This window comes from Euleptes europaea, chromosome 4, assembly GCF_029931775.1.
Source record: "Euleptes europaea isolate rEulEur1 chromosome 4, rEulEur1.hap1, whole genome shotgun sequence".
Taxonomy (NCBI): Eukaryota; Metazoa; Chordata; class Lepidosauria; order Squamata; family Sphaerodactylidae; genus Euleptes; species Euleptes europaea.
This window is the reverse complement of record NC_079315.1, coordinates 59,485,678-59,506,920: the sequence shown is the minus strand read 5'-3', so window position 1 is coordinate 59,506,920 and position 21,243 is coordinate 59,485,678. Positions and strand designations below refer to the sequence as shown.

Genomic DNA, 21,243 nt, shown 5'->3' with positions numbered 1-21,243 from the left:
TCAAATGTCATCTTGAGAAACAAGGATACAGGCAAAGAAAAAAAGACAAGGCCAGCACCCTCACAAGGAAATTATGAAGAGAGTAAAGATTAGAAAGGCAGTGGCACAGGCCAAAGATAGGATGCTACCTAGTATATTGCAAGTAAAATTACAAGGTGGTAATCTTTAAGGCAGCAGGTGATCCCATGGTGTAAGATTTCATTGTGCTGGTCCTTGGATGGCTGGGAATTTAGGTGGCTTTTAAAAAGCAAACAAATTTATGGAGGACAAATAAACAGATGTTAGCCATGAGAGCTAAATGGGCCACAGTTCAGAAGCACAATTAGCATTTCCAACTGTCTGGGTCATTGTGAGGATTTAACAGAGGGGGTGAGAATGATTTATGCCATGCTGAGCTCTTTGTAGGCAAGGTGAAATAAAAGTGTGCTAAATAGGTAAAATATAATTGCATGAAAATTAAAAATCCCATAGAGATGGATGGAAGAAATGTGAACCTATTTTAAGCTTTCCTGAGGCAGCCAAACTATAGCTCCTTTTACTGAAAGGTTTTTTTACAACACAGACACACAATTTTTTTTTAAAGCAATTCCTTCTTATAGCCAGTTAATGCACAATACACTCTTGGCCAGTCAGAAGCTACTACAGATGCAAATTATTGCTATGATTACTATTAATATTCCGAGTATTACAACTTGCAGGTTCAGCATAATGAATTAATTGCAAAAAGATTCACACATTGCTATTTGCTTGAAAGCTTAAGCTTTTGCATTATAAATGCTGGGTTACAGCCATAAATTGAATATGAAACCTTTTATTGCACTGTTTCATTGCCTGTGACCCTCTGGATGTAAGAGTTACAAACCATTTCCATCACAATTTTGTGTTGAATAGTTGATGAGGTTCTTCTCTATGGTCATTTAATTCCATTTTCAGAATGAAGCGTGAAACTGTGTGCAATACAATGTACTCCAGTAATTTTCACCTATTATTTTATATTCCCATCAAGAAATAAGCATCCCAATCATTGTTTGGTGCTATTGTAGACACTTTGTTAGCATTACATTATCAACACACAAACATTACATTATCAACACACAAACACACAACAAAGAGTTCATTGTTGTCTGAAGTTAATGTATTACTTCTTTTCATAAGCATTACATTAAATGTATTATTGGTAGGATATAGGAGGCGCCTCAGGTACATAAAAGAAGAAGAAGAGTTGGTTTTTATATGTCGACTTTCTCTACCTTTTAGGGAGAATCAAACCAGTTTACAATCTCCTTTCCTTCTTTTTCCCTTCTTCTCTCCCTTCTTCTCTCCTTAGATAGTCACCCAAGTTTGGTGAACTTTGGGGCAGGGGGTCCAATTTTAAGGGCCTACAAAGGGGTCACCCCATCTTCCAGGCGTTTGTGAGCCAAGCTGTCCATCAGTTTTCAGGTTCAGAAGTTCAGCATTGCCAAAGACTGGCAGAAAGAGCTGATTGGCAGGCTGGTGCCTTAAAGTCTGGGGCTCCCTTTGTATCTGGGGCACATAGCTTGATGTCCATACAAATTAGCTTCAAAACTGAGGGAAAAGGCTTAAATGATAGAAAAATAAAGTGCAGAAAACATTTCTTATGGTGGCAAATGACATCCTATGACCAGTCCATTATTATGATAATCAAAAATCTGATTTCAAGAGATGATCACGGAGCACGGAAACAAAGCTTCTACTCGGGGTGACCTTCAGTTTCAGAGCAGGTTTTCAGGGGCGGGGCGGTGACCAAGGCAGCTCTTGTGAAGGAGATTGTTCATCTGCGCAGGTGAGGAGTCTTCTTCAGAAGCCTGGTAAGCAGCTGTAGAAGCTGGTGTTTTTTAGTTGGAGGGTATATCCCTCCGGATGGGACTGGGATGGGACCCGTCTTTTAAATAACCCTTATGCTTGTTGCGGAATTGCAGATCAACCCGCCGGATAGTTGTCAGACCAAGTTGGCTCTAATTACATGACCCCTACCTCAAAAGGGCCCCAACTATGGGGCCCTAACAAAACCAAAGATAGAAGCCGTACATCTGAGCAAAGGTGAATAGCCGAATTTTCAGGAATCACCTATTCGGCTTTGGGTAGATTCCCATATTCAGTCAACCCGAAACCCAAATATTGTTGAAACGGCTAATTTCAGGTTTATTTTCGGTTCAGGTATATCAATATGCACAACCCTACTACAGTGTGCATTAATTTCTTAAAGGCATAGGTGCTGTTTCTAATATTTTAATTGGTTTCAACCCCACCCCCGTTGTATTGTTTCAGCTTTTTCTCTGCAAAACTCAGGGTTTTCCCCCCCAGATTTGTAGAAACATCTGTCTTTTCTGTTTATGGTTCCAGTCTCTGTATTTAAGTATCCACCGATTCTGGCATGTTGGAAACTAGATATATTGATGTATCCTAAGCTTGCTATACAGGTAGGGATACATGAAAATTCAGTAGGAAAGTGGACAGCTATGTTCCTTGGGAAGCATGTTGTCCAAGCCCAATACTCTCCTTCACTATCCCATAAGCATTGGGGAGTAAAGTGTGTGTGTGAGAGAGAGAGAGAAAGAGAGAGAGAATATAGCTCAATGGACCTCTAATCCCAGTGCATTTCAACAGTTACTGACTTCAGAATTGAAGGGTATGTACGAGAACATGCAGATCTCTATTGTTGGTAGAAACAGCACAGACCTTCCCAACACATAGTTTGGCTCTGGAAATGTTTGCATGTGTCATACCTACTTTACAATCTGGAGAGTGATTATCTGGGATTCAAAGAAGAGCCAAGAGCTCAGCTCACTGAAGGGAATCAAGCATTATTCCAGTTTCACTTTCTTTTCTTTTTACAATGATGGCTACCTCCAAAGACACTTCGTCTTGTCTGCACTGGGGACTTTTACAAAGAAAACAGTAAGAAATTTTTTGACTGCTTTCAGTATTCTGTCCTGCACTCATGTGAATTGATTCTCTGGGTCTCGTCCATAATAATAAGGTAAAGCAATATGATAATATTTTTGCTATTGCTGTGCCAATTCAGGAAGGTTTATTTAGTTAAAAGATTGATTTCTGAAACAGAATGGTTAGTAATATAAAACAATGTTGTATTAGTACCAGAATGACCTCTAGTGGTGACAAATCATTTTACTGTTTATGTCATTGCTGTGTTTTGATGAACATTGTAATGTAAAATTAGGGTTGCCAGGTCTGGGTTGGGAAATTCCTGGAGATTTTTGAGGTGGAGCCTGGGGAGGATGGGGTTTGGGGAGGGGAGGGACTTCAGCAAGGTATAATGCCAGTGACTTTACCTTCCAAAGCAACCATTTTCTCTAGGTGAACTGATCTCCTCAGTCTGGAGATAAATTGTAATTCCGGGAAATCATCCTGAATCTCTAGCCTGGAGATTGGCAACCCTATGTAAAATTTAGGAGAGTAGCTAGATCAGCTAGTTGCAGCAAAATCACAAGATATAGCATTGCTTTTAAGATTCCTGTTTGGAGACAATGACTCCAAAGAGTAAGCTTAATGATTGTTGTGACTTGTGAAGTCACCACACTTTCACACTGGGGTGTGGGGAAGCCTCCTGACCTGACAAAATCTATTGGTGCCTTTTTTGTCTATTACATTATTTGTGAATCCATGGGGATGGGTCCAAGTTGCTGTTGCATGGACAAATTAACACATCTAGTAGGATGTGTGTTTTTTAGGTTTATTTGTTTATTGCATTTCTGATCTGTCTGTCCTCATTCGGAGACGCAAGATGAATTACAAATCATAAAAAGACTGGACATATTCTAAAGCCTGTTTTAAACACTGAAAAATTATTTCAGCATAACAAGCCACAGATCTCTCTATATTCAACACTAAATCAGCTACTAAACACCCAGTACATTAACACATGTACAAGCAATTCAGAGTCACACAGTCACTCAAAAGCTTAACAGAGTTGGAGTCTTCCTAGCTGTCTTTAGCAAATTGTTCCACAAAACAGTAACTGGCATTGAGAATGATCTAGCTCAGACAGTTGTTGCCTTCACCTGCCTACATAATGGAATCATCAGCAATAAGTGAGGTGAAGAGCAACACAGGGAAATATATTGGGACAAGTGTAAGGGCTCCAGGCTGTGAAGAGCTTTAAGGGCATTTATCCTACTTTCTTTCAGGTACCAGGCCAAAATGTTTATTTCTGCTCAGCCAATATCACTTCTGTCTGGATCTGGCCACTCAGATAGGCACATGGTTTACAGGATTGCTAGCTTGACCTAATAAGATTGCTTTAATCTTGTTAGAGTAGATGCTTTCACATATTTGGAGAAATGTGCAAATGTTGGCTTAACTAATGCTTCCAATGTTCATCATTAGTGGTCCATACACAGTGTTTGAGGGTGGTTTTTCCCCCTGTTTGGGATGTTAAATAAAACCATGCATGTATTTAGCTTACCAACCATATTTAAGTAAGGAATAATGTTGGCTGACAGCACAAGGGTATATCTGGAAGAACCATAACAGTTCCTTCTCGTTTCCCCGTGAATCATAGGAAGTGATTATTGCATGCCTCAAAAGAAGGGATGTTCAGGATTCCCATGAGAAATTTAGCTAGTCTCTTCAAAATTACTTTTCCCCCTTTGAAATTCCTTGAACGGATTCATGAGCAGAACCCTTCAAAGTTGCATTGTGATTTTGCTTTAGAAGGCTCTGTTTAAGAGTCTGCAATTTTATCTTTTGCCTCTTATGCTGGAAGAGCTGTTTTGTTCATGAGGCCTGTACTTGGAAAGCATTATCCTCACTCCATGGCTTTACTCATTTCAGAAGCTACAACCCTCTGCACAGTTAGACTCCTTAGCTATCTAAGTCCTGGATAAAGACTCCCCCTGCACACAAAATGGAATCCACAATTGATGTACATAATACAATGATAAGGAGACTAAGGTTGTGTGTGGGAGAGGGGATAAAATTGGCAGTCTGAAATCTGATTAGAAGGTTTTAGGATGGATATTAGAGGGCAAGGAATAATAATAATAATTAGTAGTAGTAGTAGTAGTTATAGTAGTAGTACTGGTCTTGCTAAAATATTATTTAAATTTCTCAGAACTGTATGCAAGTAGAAGCGAATTAATTGTATAAAGAAATTTCCGAATATAATATTCAAAAAGTATTCATTAAAAGCAACAGGCTGATTTAAGTCATTTGTATATTTACTGATAAGGTCATTCTTTGGGGCTAAACTATAATGGGATGCCAAACCCTGTTTCCTTGTGACAGCTGAGTGATGCATTCAGCTGTTTTATGGATATACAGAAGTGCTCTTAAAATAATAAATGTTCTACATGATATAAATATGTTGTTCTGTTGCAAAATGAATATTCTAGAACTCTGAAGTGTAATCAGTGCTCTGTCTGTACTATTTAGTGGCATTCCAATCTGAGTATAGGAATAGATAATAACCCTAATGGCAGGTTCAGGGGCTTTTATGATGAGAAAGGAGCATTAGCATTCACATTCCAAAGGTTTTGTCTTACTATGAATTTCCCCATTTTCATGGTTAAACTAATAGTATTTCAATGGGAAACAGTACGTTAAGAAAATGGTAAATTTAAGATAAGAATGTAAAGTATTCTCTTACACCAATTCTAATGGGATAAGAATGTAAAAATCATGAATATAAATATAACTTTACTTCTCTGGTAAGGTTTACCACCTTGGAAGAGATAAAGGATACAATTGTCATACTGGTTGAAAACAATCTGGGTTCTTTGGTTCTCGTAGGTTATCTGGGCTGTGTAACTGTGGTTACACAGCCCGGATAACCTACGAGAGCCAATGAACTCTGACCGTGAAAGCCTTCGACAATAATCTGGGTTCTGTTAAGTGTTTGCTATTCTAGTCCTTTGCAATAGTTTAGTTCTAACTGCAATAAGACAAGTCTGTCTACTTTTCTACTTTTTCACTTTACATTTCTATCAGTGTAATAGAAATCACAGTAATGTATTCTCTTGACCCTCTTGAAAAATTAATTAGGTTTTATATCCTCAGTCTATGACATCACTAAAGCTTGTTTCTTAATCAAATAGACATAGAACCAAGGACACAATTATCTGTGTCACGTACCATGTGCAACAGAAATGAGATATGTGTAAAAGCTGTTTATGGAATAGTGTGATGCCAACTAAACAACAAAATTCAGGAATGTATTTAAATAACCCCAAAACGTAATGCCCCCACTAGAAATTTTAATGTTCTAATTTGTGGCCAAAATCAAGGTGTAATGATAACGAGGGAGGAAAGATAGAGCCATCTGTCTTCTAATGTGAGGTAGGGATTACGTTGAGATAGATCACTGTCTGCCTTACATTTTATCCCTAGCATATCATTGGCTTTCAGACTCATTTATTATTGTAATTTGTTTAATTTTCTCCCACCATGTTTTGGAGTGATGGCAGGAAATGGAAGCTGGGGCTAGAGAACACCTCACCCCTCTTGCTGGCTTGCCGCTCTAGTGTTCATGTCTACTTTGTTGATTTGCTGGTTGGAACTGTGGTTGCTAGACTGGATAGATCTTTAGTCTGATCCATTGGGGAGAGCCAGCATGGTGTAGTGGTTAAGAGCAGTGGTTTGTAGCGGTGGAGTCGGATCCGGAGAATCTAATGGTTCCGGATTCACCCGGATCCGAGGTTGGGGGCCCGTGTGGGGGGGGGAGAGGCAGAAGTTTGGGTAGGGCTGCTGCTTGTGGCGGGAAAAGGTCCTGGCCAGACGGCAACGGGTCCTGGGAGCTTCAAGAGCCCAGCCAATCAGGCCCTGGTAAAGGGGTTTGAAGGAGCCAATGGGGAGCCTAGCCGGGTCGGGCCAGGAAAAAGCAGAGCTTGAGGGGAGTTTTCACTCCGGTCCTCCAGCTCAGCTTAAAAGGAAGAGCGGACCAGCTGCCTGCTTCAGTCCGTCTTCAGTTTTGTCCCACCCACCCTTCCCTCATTCTAAAAGTTGCTTAATTGTTAAAAAAAAAATGTGTTTGTCACAACTTGGTGGTGTAGGCATGGAACTGTATTTGCTTATATGGGGCAAGTGGCCTGCATGCCCCTCTCGGCCATTTTGGGAACCCCAATAATGGGGTTTGGGGTGAGGCCTGGCTCTGGGTGCCCAGCTCAGGGGCAGCGTAGGAGAGCCTCTACCCAAATGGCGGGGGAACCACCAAGTGGCTGAAGCCCAGGTGACTTCCCTGCTCCGCCATCTTTTGTGCTGGGTTACATCAGTCCGCAAGGTGGTGGCTGATATCCATCCAGTTCCCATGCCACGCCAAGGCACAAAACAGCTGTTTGCCAATAAAAAAGTTGTGGCCATTCCTCCAAAAATTAATAAGCTGTGCCTGAGCCTTTATTGTTAAGGTTACATGAGTTTTTAAATTGTTATATTGCCGCTATAACCTAATAACACTGGGCCATCAACCGGGTTTGATTCCCCACTTCTCCACTTCTTCACATGAGCTGCAGAGGCTAATCTGGTGAACTGGATTTGTTTCCCCACTCCCACACATGAAGCCACCTGGGTGACCGTGGGCCAGTCACACTCTCACAGCCTCACCTACCTCACAGGGTACCTGTTGTGGGGAGGGGAAGGGAAGGTGATTGTAAGACAGTTTGAGTCTGCCCTAAGTGGTAGAGAAAGTCGGCATATAAAAACCAACTCTTCTTCTTCTTCCTCTTCCTCCTAATAATGAAGTTAGGCAAATCTTTGGATACATAAATGCAGTGACTGGAGCTGTGAACAGGCAAGACAGATCTTTCTACAAACTTGAAAAGAGCTCCCAATTTGCAGGAAAATGTGAAATTAAAAAACAAACAAACACATTGTGGGGTTTCCACTGTAGCTTTTGCTAGGCAACCACAGCTTTCCAAGGCTTGGTTCTATCAGTAAAAGCAAGGGGAAAGGGACAGAGTCCTTTCCAGGACAATTTTGTTCTTTGAGGGAGGGCACCATGGTCCAGGCTTGTCAAGACAGTATCCATCATGCCTGTATTTTTCCACCAGAGCTATTTTCTCTTGCAGATATATAATCTGTAAACTTCTACCCAACAATAATTCTCAGGCTGAGCTAATTAGTTTATTTATTTCAACTGAGAACTTCTTTCTGGGAGGGGGTGATCTGCTCCTTCCCTGGAATGTCCGTTTGGGAGGGTTGAACTGATCTCTAACTGCTGAAGATCAGTTGTAATAGTGGGATATCTCCAGCTACCACCTGGAGGTTGGCAACCCTACTGTGGAAGCTCACTGGTTGATTTTAGACCAGTCCCTTGCTTTCACCCTACTGTACCTCACAGGGTTGTTCTGCAGATAGAAAGGAGGAGAGAAGAATAATGTAAGCAGCTTTGGTCCCCATTGTGGAGAAAGGTGGAGTCAATATGTGATGTACTTTGCTGACGTCTGATTGAAACAAATTGTACTTACCCTGCATGGGAAGGAATTATGAATGTATAACAGCACTTTCTTGAAGGACTGAAGAAAGATTTCCACTGCTGTAGATCTGAAACGGCCGTATCCATTGATGATTGTGGCTTTATATGGACTTTATACACAAAGATTACAATACTAATACTTACCTGGTACTCTGTTGAGACCTTTGGAATCATTTCTGCTTTATGCGGATTGTATATATTGTATATATTTGTGCTTTGTATGTGTTATGTATATGGTCCTTGTTTCATCTCAGTAGCTCATAAAATTTGCACTTTGTGTATATATATTATCCTGTACTGTTTTCCTAACCTCGTGGTATTAGTACAGAGGTGCCTTTTTTCTCCCCAACCTCCAGGTAATAGCAGAAGATCTCCTGCTATTACAACTGATCTCCAGCCGATAATCAGTTCGCCTGGAGAAAATGGCCACTTTGGCAATTGGACTCTATGACATTGAAGTCCCTCCCCTCCCCAAACCCCACCCTCCTCAGGCTCTGCCCCCCAAATCTCCCGCCAGTGGTGAAAAGGGACCTGGCAACCCTACAGATAAAAGGTAGGTTGGTGAATGAGTGTGAAAGACAGAATCAGTCAGGGAAAAGGGACAGGATATGGGGGTTGCCAGAAGGGCAGAAAACAGACATTTTCTCCAGGAGAACTAGCTTGAAATCACCTCCAGGTGATAGCTTGAAATCACCCGGAATTACAACTGCTCTCCAGATGACAGAGATCAGTTTTACTGGCGACAATGACTGCTTTGGAGGGTGGAATCTATGGCATTATAACCTGCTGAGGTCACTTCCCTCCTAAAACCTTACCTGAAGGCTCCTCCCCAAATCTCCAGGAGTTTTCTAACATGAAGCTGGCAACTCTAAGAGGGAACTTATCTTTGTAGTTAGGAGATCTGTTGTGATTCCAAAAGATCTCAAATGCTGCACCTAGAGGATGTCAACCCTAGAGGGAGAGAAGGAAGCAGATAAACGGGAGAGGCTATGGGGGCTTTCAGGAAAGAGAAAGAGGAAATAGTGGGGGAAGGGGAAATGAGATGTCTCCCACAAGTCCTTGTGGGTTCCAACTTGCATATTATAATAGACAACTGTGAGTCCTTATATCCATTAATGGGGCAATTTACACAGAAGGAAGATTTTCCTGCAAACTTGGGTCACCCCTCCCCAGGCTTGCAGTAAAATCTGAACTTTTTTTTTTAATGGAGGGTGGAGTTTAAATCCCCACATATGGGGGATCATTGTCTGTGTTTGCACACAAATGTGTCTCCACTAGCCAGGCAGCACCCACCTTCCCAGTGCATGTAGCAGGAAGTGGAGTAGGGGGAGCCACTGCTTGAGTTGGGGAGGTGGAGAGAAGGAGCACTGTGGGTGGGACAGCCAATGGGGAAAATATTTTTTTAGGGTGGCTGAGGTGGTGGCTATAGAGGTGGTGGGGAGAAGGAACCTCCTCACCCACCTGATAGCCTACAGCACCATGGAAACATGTGCATGGATGGAGAAGAGTGGGATCCACTATGCCACTGAACCATGGACACATATCCACCTCCTGCTCTGACCAGCCTTAAAAACCTGCACCGCTCCAGGCTAGCCCATGGTCACTTTGGACACAGAAGCCTCATGGGTCATGTGATAAGGGGGGATTCTTACCCACTTTGGCTGCCCAGTGGCTCAGCTGGCAGCTTTGGCCAGGGCAGCAGCAGGCAGTGTGCTCAATGTGCCAGGTGCAAGGATCTATTACCCCATGTGCTTCTGCAGCAGCAGCCTCGGCATGCAAGGCAGGGAGGGCAGGTGGCTTTCTGGCTGATAGCGCACCCCCACCACCTGCAGCTGTCGCATGATCCCCCCCCATTCTTCAAAGGAGAATTGGGTGAGTGGGATTCTATCAACCTGAACCTTCTGTCTAAAGTGAAGGGACAAAAGGGGGTGACAGATCTTTGCAAAAGAGTGGTAAATGGCCAAGCTATCAAAATCTGATGGGATATAGAATCTCCTCCCCTTGCAACTCTTATGGGCTCTTTTATTTACCACTTTCTTTATGAAGAGTTGTTATTGATTAGTTAGACTTCTACCTTTCTTCCAAGGAACTGAAAGCAATGCACATGATTCTCCCTCCTCCACTTTATCTTCCCAACTGACCTGTGAGATAAATTAGGGTGAGAGAAAATGACTAGCATGAGGTCATCTATGAGTTTCATTGACCCTGGGTCTCATCTCAAGCATTCTAGCAACTATACTGCATTGGATTGATCTGCTTAGAAACAATCTCATTTTAAAATGCATGCATGGCTTTCTGCTCTGATACAATATTCATGTTGTTATGCTTTCAAATAAACAAATCCATATTTAAACCTTAAAATTGTGCACTGATTGCCAGAGGTCAGAGCAAGTTTTGATCTGCTCCTGTGGTCAGAAATACAAGCTGTTTCTGCATTAGCAGCTTGTGCACCTAACAGTGTGTGGGGATTTGAAGCCAACCTTGTAGATATTACAAGTTTTTAATAATTTAATATAAGTTTTTAATAACTTCTAAAGTTGCTCTCAATAACTATCCAGATGGTAGAACAATGTGGATGAGAACAAGAGGTACAGACTTGTCATCAACATGCTGAGAACACAAGAGTCATGTCTCTGTAGTATTTTCCTAAGTACAAGCTAAGTAATAAGGGCAATAGAGGACCACTATCCAGTGAGCAACCTATAGGACTGATAAGCAGTCTCCAAATTTCAAATTTCTCTGTTAGGAACAGTTAGAACTATTTTACGCTAGTTTCCTGAACACCTCCTGCTTCATCAAGCAATTAAGCTTGAAATTATACCATGCTATTTATGCCTCTCTATTTGGAATTGTGTTCTGGGTTACAGTAACTATTTGCCATTCTTTGCCATGAGTAAGTAGGATCAGGCCCCAAAGCACTTTTCTCCAGAGTCAAACATGATATTCTCTAGGCAATCATTAGTGGTGGAATAGAACCCCATCCCCTAATCCATCTAAAACAAAGAAGTAATGAAAAAAAATCAGTCTCAGATTTCCTTCAGCTCTATTGAACTCATTTAATAGGACTGTATATGTAGTTTTTAATAGGCTTGTAAGACAGCTGGGAAATGCATTTAGCTGACCCAGTTTATATTCTTTAGAATCTGTAATTTTCACCTCCCCTGTCCATTCTCCTAGAAAAAGCAAGTCCTGGAGGGTGGCATGACCCTTGAGAACATTACAGGGGTCAGGTGTGCATACGGGCTACACTGAGAAGAGTTGGATGTTGTCCCATCCGATTTTTGTGCAAATGTTTTCACAAATGACATGAGAGCTCATAGATGGGAGAGAACAATTTACGCCAATACTCCAATAACACTAGACCCTAAATATTTCCTGCTCAATATGGTCCCATCAAATTTGCCTTTGAGATTTCATGATGTTTTTAAGTATGCTACAACGGCAGCCAGAGCGGTTCTGGCAAGAACCTGGAAGCAAATGCAAATACCCGAAAGAGATGACTGGAAAGAAAAACTGCTAGACTACGCCAGTATGGCCAAAATGACTTTTATGCTGAACCCCAATCACAACAAACTTACAGAACAATTTGACGAAAAGTGGGAATCATTTTACATTTACATGACTTTCAGTTAATCAAATGATTGATATATACCAAATAGTACTAGAACGAGTAATAGGCAATGTTTTATCCATTATGTTCCAACCATTCGTCATGTAACTCCTGGGTTTTCAAATGGTATAATATACTTCTATTATGTAATAGGTAGATAATCTGATTGATTTTTATATTTTTTTTACAATTACATATTCAGATATATTTTATTTTACTTGATTAATATTCATGCTTGTTATATGGTATTGTATTCGACTAAGTTTATTTTTCCATTGAATTTGCTATATTGTTTTTGTATATCAAACGGTTTTTATCCTTCCCTTCTTTTCCCTTCTGAATCCCCTTAATTATAAAAATAAACCTAAAAAAAAAAAGTTTCTAACCTTTAGAGGCTTCTTTTAAGGGACACTGGTGGGAGAAGACAGACCCCTTCTGAGAGCCTCACTGAACTCACAGAAGTTTGGTTCCAACACATTATTCTTTGAAAATAACAGTTGGAGGATCCTGATTTTCAAACCAATAGTAGAATAATTTAAAGGACAGGTTGATTTTCTTTCCTATTATTACAGTTGGTGTCTGATTTTAAATTAAGAACACATTTTTGGACTATTATGATATAACTGTGAAATATGCATTATGAATTCAAAACATAACATTTAATTTTCTTGAGATACAGTTACCCTAAATGAGTGTCAATGGAACATTTTGTTTTTCTCAGTGCTTCAACTGCTGGGGGCCTGGGTTCTGGTTCAGTCAGCAAATTAACTGGTGAAGTCAACAGCTGTTTCATACTTGAGTAACTGCAAACAAGGACTGTAAGAGATGAAAAAGTCTGGACAGGGTTGTGGCAGTTTTCCTGTATTGGTATTGTTTCCTCTTACAATAATAAGTTTGACACTGAACGCATTTAAGCATTTAGAGTTGCAAGACCTTGCAGCATTACAGGTTAGCTCTAATGAGTCTATTCAGAAGCTGTTCATTGATATTAATTGCCCTGAAGAGAGAGAGAAGGTTCCTACCATAATACAGACACTTATGTGATTAGAATTATATAGTTTGACATCACTACCTTATAAAGATAGAATCAGACATGTAAGCACCAGAATCATTAGTAAATTATCCTTCTGTTTTCATTTTTAAATGTGTTGCATACTCTGATATTAAGTAGCTTTTAGATAATCCAAATATATTGGAGATTTAAATTTGTATTTAAATTTGTATATGTATTTATTTAAGGAAACATGCTCTAATGTATCAAAAGTATAAAGCTGGAACAAAACACTTGAATAGTAGACTGTTGTGATTTTAAATGATAGAACCAATCACAGTGGGAACCAAATGGATGTCATGTCCTTCTTTTTGCCAGAAATGGACTGTGATTTTGAGGGACTCCGCAAACCATTTGTCTTCAAAAATGACATTTCTAAATGGGGTTACATTCTCCTGGAAGAATCAAGTTCTTTTGGATCCAGCCTTGCCTCTGAAACATCAGTTAGTGATTATGACTAGGACTACTTTCTCTATAGGAGCCCCGTGGCGCAGAGTGGTAAGCTGCAGTATCGCAGTCCAAGCTCTGCTCACGACCTGAGTTCGATCCCAACGGAAGTTGGTTTCAGGTAGCCGGCTCAAGGTTGACTCAGCCTTCCATCCTTCCAAGGTCAGTCAAATGAGTACCCAGCTTGCTGGGGGTAAAGGTAAGATGACTGGGGAAGGCACTGGCAAACCACCCCGTAAACAAAGTCTGCCTAGTAAACGTCGGGATGTGACATCACCCCATGGGTCAGGAATGACCTGGTGTTTACACAGGGGACCTTTACCTTTACCTTTACTTTCTCTATTTAATGTGCTTTGTCTTTTACTGGACCACAGAGACCTTTCCATTGTCTTCTATAACTTCATTAATGTATTTATTAACACTTGTATATCCCTCGTTTCCTCTTGGTCGTGAACATGTGTATCTGGTTTATACTGAGTCGAATCATTGGTTTATCAAGTCCATGTATTATCTACTTTGGTAGAGGATCTCTAGGACTTTAGGCAAAGGTCTTTAACAATGTGTACTATCTGATCCTTTTAAATGAAGATAGTAGGAACTAGTCCTTTTGTGTACAAAGCAAATACTTTGCCGCTGAGTCATGCCCCTAATCATATTTGTTTCCAGATCAAACTATTATAACAGTGCATTCCTGGGGGAGGGGTGAACCATGGCGGCCAGGGCAGTGCAGCTGAGAAGCTTCCTCAGAGGCTGGTTGGCCACCGTGGGGGGGGGAAGCCTTTTTTCCAAAATAAAAACAGGGAAAAAGTTTTTTTTTCCCAGGAAAAAAGTAGGCCTGTGCCACCTAAAAAGGTGACACAGGACCACCAGGGCAAAAGGGGTTTGGAGGCTGCCTAAAAGCAGCTCCATCCCTGGAACTCCTTCGTGAACGCCAGTACAGGAACTTGCACTGGGAGGATGATGGTGGGAGGCTGCACCGGTGTCTGAGGGCCACGCTGCCACCTTGGTCCAGGGGGGCTGGCGTAAGTGCCCCAATGCCAGTGTCCGTGCCAATTTGCATGGCTCAAGTGGCACGGATGCTGGCGTAGGGGTCATGCCAGCTTTTAAGAGCATTTGCCCCCCCTTCAGGAATGCACTGTAATGCTTCAGTTGGTCAACAGTGCTGCTCTCTTTTTGACTAGTGTGGGCTGGAAAGAGCCCATTTCATCAATTCCAACTATTGGGAAGTTTGAAGTATCCCCAAAGACAGGTAGATATGGATTTCAGGTAAACCCACAGTGAAGGAAATGTAATTTGCCAGCTTTCTCTGCCTGTGCACTTTCTTCCCTCTTAATCCCAGGGACAATCAATCCCTGATGGAGAGATATGTCAAGAGGCAATGGTTACTGCTCCCCTTAGATAGAGATCTGTCCATGGGGAGCTTTAGTATTCTCTGAGTTTGGCTTATATCTGATCACATTTGATGTAATGAATATTAATATTTTCCTAATATATCCCTATTGCCTCTGAGTGATAATGAGCATAAATGGTACTGAACATACATATGCACATACCTATCTGAGACGGATATACCTCATCTATAGCATTAATTTGTTGCAGCAACTAGTCTTGGTATAATCAAGTAAAAAACAACAACAGTGTACTCATTTCTGACAAAGGAAAGTTGAAATGAAGAAGATAGTTTAAATGAAAGTAAGTGTAGTAGTCCTGATCCCATTGCCATAATGCAAATTTTAGAAGATTGGATAGGGTCAGAATTAACTTTTCTTGCTTCATTTTGTAGGTGTATCTTAGGTTGTGCCATATGTACACAATGTTGATTTTTTTTTGCATAGAATCTTAACTGCATGAAGGTGTGTTTGTGTGATGGTTTTCATTTGCAGGAGAGTTAACACCAAACTTAAACCACACAGCAAAAGTTGACTTTTAAAAATATCCCTTTTAGGCTTTTTCAGGAAACACAAATGCAGACAGCGTGGTGTATTATAAGCTCCAGCATTCCATCAAAGCGAGATTTCTCCGGTTTGTTCCTTTGGATTGGAACCCAAATGGCAGGATTGGAATGCGGATTGAGGTCTATGGTTGTGCTTATAGTAAGTAATAGCTCTTTTTTAAATAAGCTGAGTTACTTAGCTATAGAAGCTTTTAGAATGACAATAAAATTCAATTTGTCATATTAATTGGCTTTGTCTGTTACAAGACATTTTACATGAGTTCTGTATTTTCGTATTCTGAAGCAGCATTTCACTTTTCTTTATTATCTTGCTATTTGCATATGGAGGTCAATGGTACCATGTAATGAACCAGAATATTTCTCAATCATTCTAATTTAAGGGGAAACGTCACTTATACATTTTCTCTTGCAAATGTAGATTTTGGCTGTATAATAATTTCTCTCTCTCTCCCTGTTGTATTAGTTTTAAATATATAACTTTGGCTACATTTGTCCTCCATAAAAATCCCCAGTCTTGGCTTCATAAAGTGATTTTAACAGAATGTTGGCTACAAAAATAAATAAAAGAAGTGCTGCTTTTCAAGATCATAGTTCATATTATAGAAAAAATGACCATATCATGTATGATTATTAATATTGTGCTAACAGTATAAGCCAGTGTTAGTAGTGTCAATTTCAAAAATCATCATTATTTCAGAAATGGAATTGTCCTTAATTTCTAGTATGTTTCCATTTTGGTAAACTTCAGTAACATTTGTGAAGAAAGCTTAACTCCTTGTAAATTTTAAAGTACTATAGTCACAGTTAGATTTCCGGAATCCCAGCTTAGTAATTTAATTAACATGGAATTGGAACATACTCAATTTGCTGCAGTGTTTTGTTTCTGGGGCTCCTTTTCAAGGCTCTCCTACTCCTATTACCAATGTGACTCTTCAAAAAGCAACTGTTATGTGATTATTTATACTTTGATTGTATCAGTATTTGTGTATGTGTGTATGTGTTTACTGATACAAACATACACTCCTGTTTGCTGGCAAAATACTACGGATAAAAGAATCTTGAAATATCAGGCTTCACAATCACATTAGGATTGCTTATTTGCCCTGGCACACTCCCCCCCCCCCCCACCACCAAATTAAGACACGAGACACCAAGCTTGGGTCCAATTAGTTTGGTTTTTTTTAACCATATTCAACTTACATAAACAGTTGATTTGCATAACTGCTTATATCAATAAGCTGACAATTTTGAGGGTGGGCTGCACAAGGCATCCCCGTGGTCTGTCTTCTGGACAGATCCACTCTGGCTCCAAACTTGGCCAGGGTTTGCGCTGTCCTTGCTTATCACCACCTGCGCAGCCATATGTGCATTGAGGTGCCCAGCTTCATCCCTCTCCCCTGATGTGCTGCAAGTCTACTAACTGATTCTAAAGGTTCTGCTTAGCACCAATGGCACTCCATCACAGTATGCCCAGCTGCAAGGCATATGATGACCTGGTCTGGACATGCCCTCCCTCATGGAGATGTCTCAGAGTGCTTGCTAGTCAACTCTACCTGTCCAAAGCAACATGCCCTATTCCTGCCCCACCTGATAGCTATTATGCCCCACCTTTGCCCCACCTGATAGCTATTATGTCATGCAGGCCTTGACAAAGATCAGCCAGGTAAATGTCACACACATACTCAAGATAGGTGGCCTCTTTCGTTTATATACAGATGCAGCATATCATGGTGGATGGATGAATGGGGTACAAAAGCTGCCCATCCCCAACACTGCTTTTTGATGGACATATTGGCATTATGACAAGCATTCTCATTCACCAGAGGTTTAATGGCACCCCTCCAGACCCAGTTTCGGAGGAGCTCCAACCAAACCAGCAACACTCTGGGGCAGTCTGCCCAAATTCTTCTGAGGTCCCTAATTGCCCTTATTACAAATGCAGCACCCTTTATTTGCACTATAACCTTGACTTCCCTCTCTCAATACCTGGTGGAGCTGGTCCCAGAACATCACCCTCTTGCCACACCACTGGATGTTCGCCAAAGGGGGAATGACTGGCTGTGTCCCTCCAGCACTGAGTTCTGCCATTCTCTTCACCCAGAAAACAATGAAGTGTCCCTTAGCATGCACACCCTGACCAGCCTGTGTAAGAAACCTGTAAAAAACAAAGCACACTGCATTATCAAAGAGGCACTGGACTGCCACAGACCAATACACTGTATGTCTAGGCCAGACAAACCCAAGCTGGCTGCCATTGATGTGGCCCCAATCCAAAACAAGTGCACCCCAAACTAATGTGCTGGCAGTTCACCCTTCACCAATACCCTGCTTAGGGTTGCCAACCTTCAGGTACTATCTGGAGATCTCCTGCTATTACAACTGGCCTACAGCCGATAGAGATGAGTTCCCCTGGAGAAAATGGTCACTTTGGCAACTGGACTCCGTGAGGAATGGTTTGAACTAGTTCAACGCCCATCCCCTGATACCTGACTAATCCAATAAGAGCAACAGAGAGGCTTGGCCCTTTGTCTACACTCAGATGGAAGTCATTAGCTAAAGTTAGCAGAGCCTTCTCTGTCCCATAGCTCAGCCTGAAGCCAGATGAGTTATCCAAGAAAACTTGGATTTGGTTCACTACTGCTCTTTGTCCAGAAAGGGTAGATTAGAGACCAGGTGATAACTGGCCACATCATTTTCTGGTAGGGATGGTTTTATAAGTAGCAGATGATAACTGCCTCTTTGAGTGGCTGAGGGAAGGTGCCCTGAGTTAGTGACTGATTCTAATAGATGCTAAGGGTGTGTTGATGTGGCCCTTACATGATTTTAGCAGCCAGGATCTAGGGTACAAGTGGCCTTCACAGATCCCAGTATCTTGCCAACATCCATCATGGAAATTGAGTCAAAAAGTGATTCATAAATAGCCCAAGTGGTATATTAGGCCTTTCTTTTGGTGTTATAACTGACATCCAGATTGTATTCTTGATATTTCATCAGCAAAAAACTTGGCAAAAGCATCACAGGTCTATTCTTGTTATATCACAAGCTCAGATTTAGGCATCAGCAATTTCTGAGCTACCTTGAACAACTGGGATGAATGTGAACTCGCTGATGGTATAATAGTAGAGAAGTAACTTTTCTTTGCCATTGTCACCACCACTTCATAGATCTTACAATAAGCTCTGTAGTAAGATTCAGTACAAGTTCTCCACCAGCTCCATTCTAGACATCTTCTATCCTTTTTCAGATCACCCACCTCCATGGTAAACCAGGGGGATGGGTTTCATCCCATGGGCAGTAGAGGTTGGTGAGGGGCAAACTTGTTGGTGTCGTCAAGGAGCTTCACATTCCACATTTCCATTGCATCCTCAACAGAACACATGCTTGGAATCCTAAAATCCTCCAGAGCATTCTAGAATCCAGTAGGATTCATGAGCCTCTATGACTGGACCATTTTAACCAGCACCCCTCTCATGTGTGGTTTTTGGGTCACATTCATTTTGGTTTTAAGTAGGTAGCGATCAGACCATGGTTCAGTACAAATCTCCAGCCCTGAAACCAAACCTTCCCTCAAAGGCTTGCTACAAAAATTTAAGTCCAAGGTGTAACCTCTTTCATGTGTTGGGCCAGTCACAATTTGGGAAAGACCCAAGGTAGTCAAAGAGGCTATAAATCTTGGCCAGTCCTGATGAGGTTTCCTCAGCATGAATGTTGAAGTCCCTCAGAACAGTCTAGGAGTCTCCAGGACCACATCTGACAATACTTCAAATTCATAAAGGGGGCCCACTGGGGAACTAGGTGGCCAGTTGACAAGAAGAATGCCTAATCTATCCTTAATCCCTAATGGAAGGAGCATATAGTCAATACCAGTGATAGTTTGCACTGGAAGTCTGTAGAAGTAAAGGATTTACAGAGGATAACAGCCACACCTCTTCCCTGGTCAATTGTGCAGGGTTGATGGAGGACTGTGTAACCAGGGCACATTAGTTGAAGCAGAGATATATAGCAATAACAAATTCCTGGAATACTATACAATCTTCTTGGAAATTAAACCTAACAAGCTTACATTTGTCCATATCACAAATAGAGTACAAATAAAGCTGTAGGCTTGTACCCTACCACTCAGCTCAGCAAAGTTTGAAGACTTCCTCCAAACTAAGGAGTCTTCCTGCAGCTTAAGTTGCTTTTCATCAACAGAAGAACTACTTAAACTGGATGAAGTCTTCTTAGGCTAGAGGAAAGCTTCAAACTTTGCTAATTGATGTAGTAATGTTAGTGGCATTTCTTTTAATAAATTACATTCACATTTTTGCTTACTTCTGTTTGATTTTTTTAATGTGAAGGTCAGAAAACAGAAAATCTAAGAAGGATAATGCACAAGTTAGTGTGGATGGATTTCATTTTATTGCTAGTGGTGAGAGTAGAGACACAAACAGTAATGCTAATTAATTCATTAATTGATTTTTATTTATCAGCTGCCCTGTGCCAAGGATGGATGGCAACATATTAAAAATAGATTGAACTTGTAATTTGTTACTGACTTGATGTCCCAGTTTTAATGGTCTAATTTTCTTGGTGGAAATGTGCTGATTAAAAAAAAAGTGATGGATGCCCTGAGAGTTCCAGTGTCCTCCTTTGAACTGTCCTTACCAAAGTAAAACTCAATTTACTGGCATGAGGAAATAAAAAAAAAACAATTCCTGGTAGGGTTCTGCTGAATATTAATGGCTGGTTAAAAGGCAGGGATGTAAAATCTATCACATCCGTTCTCACTTGGATGCTACATTAACATTGACAGGGTCAGATGTTGCCAGGGTGCTGACTTGTCCAGCCATTTCTGATACTTTCTAGTTTATTCAATCTGAGATGTGCACAGGATTCTTGGAAGTTTTAGGCCTACTGCCTGCTTATATGACCCTTGTCATTCCTATCTACTTAAATTTGCTGAGTCCAAAAGGTTATTAATGCTTCCTTGGGAGAAGGGGTGGTTGCCCCTATTCGCGTGTGTTAGAAGTTCTATTCAGCCCAATAGCGAGTGAAAACAGCAGACTCAGCACGTATAAAACCAGTGCCCTTTTATTCACAGTGACAAAGTGCTCCGCTTAGCATTTCCATTCCACAACTCCACACCTATACAAGTACTGTACAGCATATAATCATATCTGGCCCTGTCCAGCAGCCAATCACCATTAAGCTGCCTAGTGGCCAGGTCTCAGCCTGCTCAGACCAGTTCGACCCAGATTTACTGCCAAGTCACTGAGCAGACATGTGATGCCAGCTGTCACCTGGCTGTCACATAGATTACAGCAATCTACTTGCTATGAACAGTCTGAATTTCCAACAGCCCCAGCCTTGAAACACACTGTGATGTGCCTACTTCTAAGGAAGCCTACCATGGATACAGTAGAGCTCAATAACTGAAGACCAGTCTCAAATGTTCTATTCCTGAGCGTGGTGATTGAACTGGTGGTGGCTAAACAACTTCAAGCTTTCCTGGATGAAGCAGATTGTTTGGATTCTTTCCAATTTGGTTTTAGGCCAGGTTATAGGATTGAAACAGCCTAGGATGCTCTGATGGATGAGCAGAAGATGGACAGAAGAGGTGTGATTCTTCTGACTCTCTCAGTGGTATTTGGTACCATTGATCATGGTATTTTTCTGGGCTGCTTTTCTGGGCTTGGATTGGGAAGCACCATTTTGTAGTGGTTCTGGCTGGGCCTACTTGGAGGGTAGGT

General features: G+C 41.2%; 1 protein-coding gene across 1 annotated transcript in view; it reads left to right on the top strand.

Moving 5' to 3' along the window:
• Positions 1 to 21,243, top strand: part of CNTNAP4 (contactin associated protein family member 4) — a 283,814-nt gene that overhangs the window by 166,694 nt on the left and 95,877 nt on the right. Inside the window, exon 4 of the mRNA XM_056848494.1 lies at positions 15,503 to 15,650. Coding sequence (XP_056704472.1) covers positions 15,503 to 15,650 — 148 coding nt within the window. The remainder of the gene's footprint in view (positions 1 to 15,502; positions 15,651 to 21,243) is intronic.